At 54.9% G+C, this 10,624-nt stretch overlaps 1 protein-coding gene across 1 annotated transcript; it reads left to right on the forward strand.

The window, feature by feature from the left end:
* The first annotated feature begins 7,997 nt into the window (after positions 1 to 7,997).
* On the forward strand, positions 7,998 to 9,166 carry FOXL2 (forkhead box L2). The gene has a single exon (XM_032487570.1). It carries the CDS (start codon positions 8,006 to 8,008, stop codon positions 9,137 to 9,139), a length of 1,134 nt encoding a protein of 377 aa, XP_032343461.1. The 5' UTR covers positions 7,998 to 8,005; the 3' UTR covers positions 9,140 to 9,166.
* The last annotated feature ends 1,458 nt before the right edge of the window (positions 9,167 to 10,624 follow it).

Below are 10,624 nucleotides of genomic sequence, written 5' to 3' on the forward strand. Positions count from 1 at the left end.
AGAGAAGCAGGAATCATATACATTCTTGGTGGGCATGTACACTGCTTCAGTCTATAAGGAGGGTAATTTGGTAACATCTATCAAAGTCACAATTGCACACACCCTTTGACCCAACTCCACACTTACAGAATTTTTTTGTACAGATATGTGTACACACCTACAAAATTAGGCATATACAAGATTGTACATTACCATATTGTTTATAAAATCAAAGGATTGGAAACAAACTAATACTACATGGCTCAAAAAGAGGATGTATTGATATAGAAAGATTTCTAAGGTGCAGATGCCACCCTGGGCAAAAAGTGAGGGAGGGCAAAAGAATGTATGTGGTATGTTTGCATATGTGTAAAATATATCCAGAGGATACACATGAAACTAAGGTCACTGGCTGCCTGTGAGAAGGGTGGCTTGGGGATAGAAGTGGGAGACTTTTCATTGTAAGTCTTCCATATTTTTTAAATGTTGGTATATGCAGATATATTACCTATTCAAAGAATGATAAACTGTTAAAACTCCAAAGCTCAGCAAGTTTCCATAATCTTCCAGGCTGATGCCTATAAGAATTAGGACAGTAGTCTGTGTTAACCACTCCACACGGTGCCCCCTAGCCTGTGGGGGTGTGCATCAGTGACAGTACCAGGCACCAGGACCTCCGTTCCACCTGCACCTCTGTGCCCTAGAGCAGACCTTGTGTATTTCTGGACCTGAGTTCCCATCAGACATAGTACTAGTTCCCATTCCTCAGAAGTGCTGCCTCCTAACAAAGGACTAGGACCAACAGGTACCTGTAACAGAGCACACCAGAATCCTAGACTGTTCCCACCCAAAGCCCCAAAATCCTGATCACTGTTTCCCCAACAAAAGCCTGCTTGTACCACGACACAGCCTTTCAGCAATTACCCCCAATTATAAACCCACAGCCCAGCAAGTCTTCAATTAGTCTGAAAGGGGGCCTGAGGAGAGGCCAGCTGCACAGAGCATAGAGCCCACAAATGGCCTCTACCCACCCACAGGGGTAGCACACTCCTTCCAGTGAAGCCCAGGGTCTTGGATACTTGGTAACAATGTCCTCAGAACCATAACCATGGCTGTTGGCTCTCCTTCTCAGAGTGACCGACCATTCTCTGCAGGGCCCAGTCAAGTACAATGTCCCCAAGTACAGCTCTCTAGACTCCACGCTCTCTCCCTGAACAGATCACACACATCCTTGCCACTTACCACTTTCCCAGGCAAGGTGTGACATCTTCAGGCTAGCATCCATCAACCCCCAATAAACATCCCTGGACGAACCTACAGGTAGAAGGATGCCCCAGGCTGCTGCTTCTAAAGAACCACGGTTATGGGCTTGGCTCAGTGTATTAGGAGGAGAATCAAATGCCCAACTCTTCCCAGGGAAGGGTAGCCTCTGAATTCTTCTCAGAATCATCCAGAAACAGACTTGTCCCCTGCTGAGTCCGGGGTGTGGCAACCTTGAGGTTTTCATGAATTGGCCTGTCTTCTTCACAGTGAGTGTGCTTGGTGTGAGAAAGACTGTGTGCGTATGTGTGTGTACACAGATCTCAAGCCTGGCTATGACCATGCATTGGAAGAGGAAATGGGTCTTATAAATAGCAGCTAGATTTGATTGGATGGAAGGAAGGACTTCCTGACCTCGCAGGGACAAATAGAGGCACAAACGCAGGGGTGAAACTCAGGGCTCCGAAGTCCCACTGCCACTTAGTGGCTGGGCGCCTTCAGCAAGTTACCTGACTTTGCTGAGCCTGTTTCTTCATCTATCAAATGGGAATAGTACCAACACCTCAGTCTGTCATAAAAATGAAATGAGAAAATGCATGTAAATTCCCTGGCTCAATATAAGTGCTTAAAAAAGGATAGCTATTCCATTCCTTTATAATGATGACAATGAGAATAACAGCTGGAGGTGCACAGAGGCCTTTAGGGAATGCCTTCTCAAAGGAAAAGGCCCTGTTACAGCATGTCTGTCTGTCTGTCTGTCTGTATAGCACTGTAGTTTGTTCTTCCACTTTGGAAAACTGGCAATCTCTACTAAAACTAAACTCTCCTACTCTCCAAGGTAGTCATTCAAGAGTAATGAAATGCCCTTCACCAAAAAAAGATGTAAAAAATATTGACAGCACTTTTATTTATGATATCCCAAAAGTGGAAACAACACAAATGTCCCGTAGGTGAACAGATAAGCAAATTGTGGACAATTACATGGCAATAGAGAGAAATAAATGCCTGACACATGCAACAAGATGAATGAATATCAAAAAACATTATGCAGAAGAAACCAGACTGAAAAGAGTATATGTTTTATGCTCTATTTATATGAAGCTCAGAGCAGGCAAAGTTAATCTATGGTGATAGAGATCAGAATACACATTACCTTTGGGAGTAGGTATTGATGAGGAAAGATATGAGGGAAACTTCTGAGGTGACAGAAATGTTAATGTTCTGTAGCTTGATCACAGTCGTGGATACGTGTTGCATTATATGTAAAAATACATCAAGCTGTACACTTGAGATGCATATTGTTTACCACATGTAAGTTACACAGCACACACACATACACATACCATTGTGGCATGATGGAAATCTCCTTCCAAAAGCCAGTAATATAAAACACAAATCTCGGCCCTTCTCCCTCCCTTCCTCTGGACCTCATCATAGCTAGGCATCTAAAACTGCCCTCTTGCCTGGAGGCCCTTTAGATGGTGCCCATCTGCAAAGAGAAATCTGAATAAGGACCAAGAACAAGGGCTCTCTCAGGCATCCCCTCATGGCCCTGTTTGGGGCTCCAGACAACAGGCCTTACCTTGCAAGCCAGCTACCACAGATACAGAAGTCTCTCGATTTCTAGTAAAGTTTAGTTTGAATGTTTCAGGCAGGTACTCACCATGATCAGGGAACCAGGCATGTGTCCTGTGTCCCTGCCTAAGGTTCAGCAACATGACTGTACAGCTGTAATGAGCAGACAGCCCCAAATGGTAGAGGACTCTCAGATCCTGAGCTGGCCCTCTGTGGTCCAGCCATTCTTCCCCACCTGCAGTCCTTTTCTTAGACATTCCAGTTTCATTACAAGAAAAATGGCATCTCTCAATTCTCTGTGGAGCACAGCCATTTTCCAATTCCACTGGAATGCATTAAGGCCTCCCTGTTAGGAAGCACTGAGTGGCAAGTGGAGGACAGTCTCTGCCCATCAAGGCTTACAGTTCAGATATGGAAAAAGGCAACTTTAAACAACATAGTACGTTCTCAACCATGTGTTGGGGATTACTGGCAGGGTACTCACTGTTCAGGGCTGAACAAAATGGCTTTGGGCCATGGGAGTCACAGCCATGGGTTATCAGAAGATGCTGGTTAGCAGCTCCTGCCACCGTAGACTTTCTCTGGGAGCATTCCAGAGGTCTTTGGATGGGGGAGATCCTGACATGGCCCAGGAACCAGCCCCCTCTGCCTTTTCTTCTTAAATAGGCTCAGCCAGGAGAAAGGCTTACGACTACCCTGCAGTCTGCCTCGTACAGGGTAGGGCACACATTCCTTGGGGAAAGAGGTGCTGGTGGACTTGTGGTCCAACATCAGTGAGATACAGAGGAACCCAGGACTCTAATCTGTTGCCTCCCAACCCAGCCAGCCAGCCAGGGGGGGTGGGCGGTGCAGATTCAGCAAGATACTTACCAACCAGAAACAGCTCTAGGCTCTCAGCTCTCATCTGTGAGTTCTTCTCCAGAATAAGTAGTGGCTTGTGTGCATGTGCTCTTTCATTCTCATTCTCATTCTCTCATTCATTCTCTCCCCACCCCCACCCCCTGCACTTGCCTACTCTTTATCACTCTCTCTCCCAAGCACTTACTTGGATAAGTGACTCTGCTAATCCTAACCAGGCAGAATAATGCCTGCTGGCCCGGGCCTGGCACTATGTGGATGTGTGCAGGAGCGAGAACCAGAACCATGCAACCTTCTCTGCAGCCTGTTAGTTCGGGCAGCGAGCTCAGCTACAAGACAGAAATGAAGCCTGTGTGAGTGGTCTGTGTGTGTTAAAATACATCAGGGGTATGCTGTGTGCCTGAGCTTCTCTAAAGAACTCTAAACAGCAGCTTTGCCATGGGAACATCCAGGCAGGTGGCAGCCCAGTCACCCTAACCACAGACCAAGGACATCAGAGAATCAGCAGGCTTCTGGGAGTCAGACTGGTAGACATGGAGCCAAGAGATCAGTGTGTCATGAGATATATGGGTGCGGGAGTGTGTGAAGAGACTTTAGAGTCCCAGCATCAGACATGTTTCCCACAAAAATGTGCAGGACCTGAACTAGTATACGTGACAGGTGAGTGTGAGAGAGTAGTGGGGAAAAGGAGAGCTGGAGGGAATAGGGGGTTGACTGTGAGAGAGATGGATGGAGGAATGTTACCTGGGTAGAGGGACCCGGAGTCCGTGGGGTGAGGTGGGCTGGGGTAGTGCTGCTAGTTGAGGTGCAGAGTCGCGTGGGGATGTGTTAATCAACAAGGTATTCAAGCTTCCCTTTTCCTGCCGTGGAGCGGCAGAGATCCCTCTCGCCCCGCAGGAGTGGGGAGCGGTGGGTGCTCGCAGCCCCGCCGCCGGCGGCGGCACGGGACAAGCGGCGGCGCAGGACAAGCTGAACGGGGCCGGGGCAGCGCTGCCCGCCTGGGGGCCGCTGTCCGCTCACCTGGCAGGGCCCGACCTCCGGGATCCCGAGGTGCGGGACGCTCCCTCGGTTGTCTCAGGATTCCTGGCCATGGGAAGAGGACTGCCTCGCTCCATCAGAGCCGAGTGAACTGCTTCGGCCAGCTGTCGGGGCCTTGGCGGCGCGGGGCGGGCGCGTAGCCGGCGGGTCTCTGCACGGCGTCAGCCCGTGGCGGCCGGGAGGGTAGCCCAGAGCCGCAGCGGCGGGCCTCCGGGAAACCTGGGCTAGAGAGGCTGGGAGCTCCCCGCCGCCCCTCGTCCCCGTTCCTTGGACATGGGAACCGCCCCGAGGTCACTGGGCCAGGGCCCTGCGTCGCCAGAAGGCAGCAGGGAAAGGGGACGGCCCTGGTGCCACACACAAACCTGGGCACGGTCTGTCCTGCGGGACGGGATCCCTACCTTGCCCGGAAGCGGGGCGCTACCCCAGCTGCCCAAGAGAGTTGAGAAGTAAACCAAGGCGCGCCCCATCGCTTCCTGGAAAGAGCAATACCTAGGGAGCAGGACTCCTCTTCTTTCCAGTCAGAAAATCCTTTAGAGGAACCCCTTCCTTTAACACACACGCACACACACACACAGGCTCCTTAAGGCTGAAAAGGGAGCCGAGTTTGGAATTCAGGGAAGTGATGACACACACAACAATGCTGTCACACCTGGCTGCTACAGGCCAGCGGCGGAAATGCCTGCAAGGGGTTGGGGGTTGGGGGACAGAGTCGGGGGGAGGGGGGAGATGGCCCCAGCCTGGGTGGTCAGAAAAAAAAAAAAGGAGAGAGCAGCACCCCCTCCCCCCAAGGTAGGGCCAGATCCAGCTGTTTTTTTTCCCCCTGCCAAAGCCCTAGGGGAGGATGGGCATTGAGGTTAATCTGCAGCAGCCCAAAACCCAACTCACCCCATGCCCACCCATAGCCTGGGCACAAATTGGAGTGAGGACGAAGAAAAACACCTTCACTCCTGCTCAGGAAGCAGTCACAGAGGTTTTGAAGAAGAGCTAGTTGTTGGGAGCGGTGAATGAATCCAATCAAGCCACTTTGAGATCTTTTCAATGGTGAAGGATGAAGGTATTTACTGAGGTGAGTTACTGCTCCCTCTTGCTGTAGTGGTCAGACCAGGCTGCCCTGCTGACCTCTCAGGAGTCATCTTGTGGATGCTGAATTCCAAAGAGCACAGCATCCTTTCCTTTAATCTCAGAATGCAGATCTGGGCCCTAGTGGGAAGAGGCAGCATATATAGGTGGCCTGCAGTTGCTGGGGCCATAGGCCACCAAGGGCTCTTCAGGCTTCCTCAGAGACTGGGAGGCTCGGGAGGAAGAGGCAATGACAGGCATTGGGCCAGCCACTCCAGACATGACATCCATTCAGTCCACATTACTTCACAAAGTATCCTGGCCTCCTCAGCACCAAGGAGTTGGGGCATGAGGACTCAAAACACCCAGCCAGCTCTCTCACACTTTATGATTGCGGACTTTTTGTTAAGGCTGAGTTAACTGTTAAAAGGCACACCTGGCTATTTTGCCAGCACTGATTTTCCCAGCACTGATTTTCCCTGAGACAACCTCCATGCATGCAGATGTAACTGGGTCCCAATCAGACTTCTGCGGTGAGAACTCACCCCTCAGCCCTGGAGAAAGATCAGAACAAATGTAGTGTCAGGAGAGAGATTTGAACAAGTGTCTCCCTCACAGCCTGTTATTTTTCTTCCTAGGCTGTGACAGACTATATACACTGGCAGTAAGAGAGCCAGGAAGAAAAGGAAGAAAGGGAGGGAAGAAGGAGAAAAAGAAAGGAAAGAAAGAAAGAAAGGAAAGGGAAGGAAGGAAGGAAGGAAGAAGGGAAGGAAAGATAATGAAAGGAGAGAGGCGAGGGGAGAGAAAAGAGGAAAAAGAAGATGCAATGTCCATGATCCATATTTATTCTGATACATGATAAACATGTCATTACATGTCTATAAATATAAATGTGTTTTACCCCATAAATATAAATCAAGCACCTTGCACATGTACACACCTGTTTCTGCACCAGCACACATGCTCCTGGACAGCTGGTATTTCACGTGTCACAAGGACAGGCTCCCCATGACTTCTGTTTGCGGTACCGATGCACATACAGATTCAGTCCTCCAAAGCCTTACCGGAACATTCGCGCCTGTGTCGGAGCAGAAGCAGAGAGGGGTCTACCTGGTGGTGTTAAAGCATACATCAAACCCGTAGGATTACCTCGCAGATACTGAGGAGGGGTCTGGTCCCTAGGTCCAGGGACGGCGCAAGGAAGAGCAGAGGGTCTTCAGGCAGAGCCCCTGGGCACTTCTTCCCAGCGATCCTCTTCCCCAGCTCCATCCCGGCCCAGTCACTCTGAGAGCGCGAGGGACAGGACAGGCCGAGGTTTCTTCGTTCAGTGACACGCGTTTCTGGGCTGATTTTCCCAAAGCCACCGCGCAGCTAGCTTTCTCCACCCCACCCCCGTCCGGCCCCCTTGCCGTCCTGCCCCTCCCCCGGGCCCGAGCTAGAAGTTTAGCCTCAAGCCAGCAACGAAGGGCAGAGCAAAGGAGTCGTTTCCTTTCACCTGGAAGCTGCGAGGCTTGGCGCGCCTCTCCCAACTAGGGCCCGAGCTCCCTGGGCACCGACCGAGTGCGGACGGACCCCGCCGGGGCCCTCGGCATCTCCCGGCCCAGTCCGCAGAGCGAGCACCGGCAGACCCAAGGGCTTGTGAGAGCGTGAGCCCGGCTGTCCGCCGGCCCCCTAAGCTCCCTGGGAGGGGGCAGGCCCGTCCGGGCTGTGCGGGGCGTTTACAAAAAGTGACTTGGAGATGAACTCTCCCGTGCGCGACTGGCCGCCCCGCTATAGGGGCGAAGGCGCCTGACGCAAGCGGAACTCGGCGGAGCCCATACGAATCAGAACAGAGCGAGGCTCCTGGCGCACTAGGGACTCCAGGAGGCAGCTTCGCCAGAGACGCGGGTCGTGCCTCGGGAAACCGGAGGGTGGGGGGAGGGGAAGAGCGCAGAAAAGAAAACCCACCGAGGCGGGGACTGGCCTGGGCGGGGAGGGGCGGCGGGACCAGAGCCCCTCTCTGTTGGGCGGACTCCCCATGGCCAGAGGCTGAGCTCCACTCCCGCCGGCCGCTCCCTAGGGGAAGGGAAAGAAGAGGAGAGAGGAGCGAGAGGCCGCCAGCGAGAGCGCGGGCAGCATCTGCAGTCTCCAGAAGTTTGAGACTCGGCGGTGAGCGGACTTGTGCGCCCGGACTCTGCCGCGCCAGAGCCAGCGGAAAAGAGCAGGGGCTGCCTGGCCGCGGCGCGCCGGCTTTGTCATGATGGCCAGCTACCCCGAGCCGGAGGACGCCGCGGGGGCCCTGCTGACTCCGGAGGCGGGCCGCGCGGCCAAGGAGCCCGAGGCGCCGCCGCCGCCAAGCCCGGGCAAGGGCGGCGGTGGCGGCGCCGGGACAGCCCCGGAGAAGCCCGACCCCGCGCAGAAGCCCCCCTACTCGTACGTGGCGCTAATCGCCATGGCGATCCGCGAGAGCGCCGAGAAGAGGCTCACGCTGTCCGGTATCTACCAGTACATTATCGCCAAGTTCCCGTTCTACGAGAAGAACAAGAAGGGCTGGCAGAATAGCATCCGCCACAACCTCAGCCTCAACGAGTGCTTCATCAAGGTGCCGCGCGAGGGCGGCGGCGAGCGCAAGGGCAACTACTGGACGCTGGACCCGGCCTGCGAGGACATGTTCGAGAAGGGCAACTACCGGCGCCGCCGCCGTATGAAGCGGCCCTTCCGGCCGCCACCCGCGCACTTCCAGCCCGGCAAGGGGCTCTTTGGCGCCGGAGGTGCCGCGGGCGGTTGCGGCGTGGCGGGCGCTGGGGCCGACGGCTACGGTTACCTGGCGCCCCCGAAGTACCTGCAGTCCGGTTTCCTCAACAATTCGTGGCCGCTACCGCAGCCGCCCTCACCCATGCCCTACGCCTCCTGCCAGATGGCCGCGGCCGCAGCGGCTGCAGCAGCGGCGGCCGCCGCCGCGGGCCCAGGCAGCCCCGGCGCGGCCGCGGTGGTCAAGGGGCTGGCGGGCCCGGCCGCCTCGTACGGGCCGTACTCACGGGTGCAGAGTATGGCGCTGCCTCACGGCGTAGTGAACTCGTACAACGGCCTGGGAGGCCCGCCTGCCGCGCCCCCGCCGCCGCCGCACCCTCATTCACACCCGCACGCACACCATCTGCACGCGGCCGCCGCACCCCCGCCGGCCCCACCGCACCATGGGGCCGCCGCACCGCCCCCAGGCCAGCTCAGCCCCGCCAGCCCGGCTACCGCCGCGCCCCCGGCGCCCGCGCCCACCAACGCGCCCGGCCTGCAGTTCGCCTGCGCCCGGCAGCCCGAGCTCGCCATGATGCATTGCTCTTACTGGGACCACGACAGCAAGACCGGCGCGCTGCACTCGCGCCTCGATCTCTGAGAGCCCACCGCACGCCGGTTGTGAGGATGCAGGGACGCGCGACGCCGGCTTCGGCCGCAACCGCCACCACCAGCCAGACCGCACGTCGCTGGGGCCGCCCCTGAGCCAGCGCCCGCCCGCGGCCCCTCAGCGCCTCCTCGCTCCCCTCGGCTCCTCTCGCTCCTCTTTGTCTTCGCTTCTCCTCCTGTGCTCGCCTCCCTACCCTCTATGCCCTTTCGCCCCTCCGGCCTGCAGGCCGCCTCTCCACGCGCTTTTGCCAGGCCTCGTCTCCTCTGGGCAGCCCAGGGACCGGGCTGGACACCCCTTGACAATATTCACTTCGGAGAGGAAGTGCCCGGGCCGAGGTGCAGCCGGGCGTCGGCGGCTCAGACCTCCTGGCCTTCTCTCACAGGTCGGTGCGCTCGCGCGCGGCTCTCCCCGCCCGGCTGCCGCGCCATCCTTAGCTAGAAGCGCCGCCCTGGGCCGGCAACGAGACCCGCGCCGGCCGAGAAAGGGACGAACGTGTTTGCTCTGCGTACCCTCTGGGAGCTGTTCAGGAGCCCGCTGCCGGGGCCTACTCTGTAGGGCGGGGATTGGGCCAGAGCAGGGAACCGTAGCCTTCTCCCTCGCGGCCTGCGCCCGGGTTTACACCGCATCCTGGCTACGAGAAAAGCTGCATTTCCTCCGATCTCCATCCCCGCGCTTCGGGCCCCTCCAGGCCCGAGCGGCTGGCTAATGTTTTGCTTAAAAAAAAAAAAAATCAGGAGGGCTATTTTAGACATGATTAAAAAATATTAAGGAAAGTAACTCACCGGGAAAACCGGCGAGGTATCTTGGCCTTGGAGCTTGCTAAAGCAAAGCATGAAAATCTTCTCTTCCAGGAGATTTGAAATAGAATTTCTGTCCGGCCTTCAAAAAGCTATGTTCAGAGAGGTAGGAGAATATGCCCAGTAACGGATGGTTTCCTCTACAAATTAGAGAATATTCACCCCCTACCTATCTTAAAAAAAAAAAAAATTAAAAACAAATTTCCCCCTATCATCCGATGCAAGCGCCCGAGCGCCGAGCACCGGGAGATCACTGCCTGCCTGGCGGAAGCTGCAGGGTCGGCTCATCCCCTCCCTGATTTTTGTTTTTCAAACGTCTTGCTTCTCCCACCTTGGGCAGGAGAAATGTGAAACCCGGCAGCAGTCGGACCAGGCAGGCTTGTGGCCCGAAAACTCTAGACCTGGTTGTTCTGTAGTGTGTGTGTGGTTTGGAGGACCAAATTTTCTAGAGAGAACTAGAGCACTTTTGTTGTTTTGTTGTTTGTTTGTTGTTGTTGTTTTGTCTTGTCAATTTCTGAATAAATTTTTTTGTTCTTTCTTTTAACACGGACTTATATTATTTACGTCACCTCTAAGTTCGTTCAGTAAAAGAGGGAGATATTCAGCAAAAATGTATCCTTTTTCAGATAAACAAGGGTTGAGGGCCGTCGGAGTGGGGGCCCTTTGTGGTTGTCGGACG

This window comes from Camelus ferus, chromosome 1 (assembly GCF_009834535.1).
Source record: "Camelus ferus isolate YT-003-E chromosome 1, BCGSAC_Cfer_1.0, whole genome shotgun sequence".
Taxonomy (NCBI): Eukaryota; Metazoa; Chordata; class Mammalia; order Artiodactyla; family Camelidae; genus Camelus; species Camelus ferus.

Bases quoted from the DNA above. Each gene is read 5' to 3' on its own strand.
- FOXL2 (XM_032487570.1), top strand. From the start codon at position 8,006: ATGATGGCCAGCTACCCCGAGCCGGAGGACGCCGCGGGGGCCCTGCTG.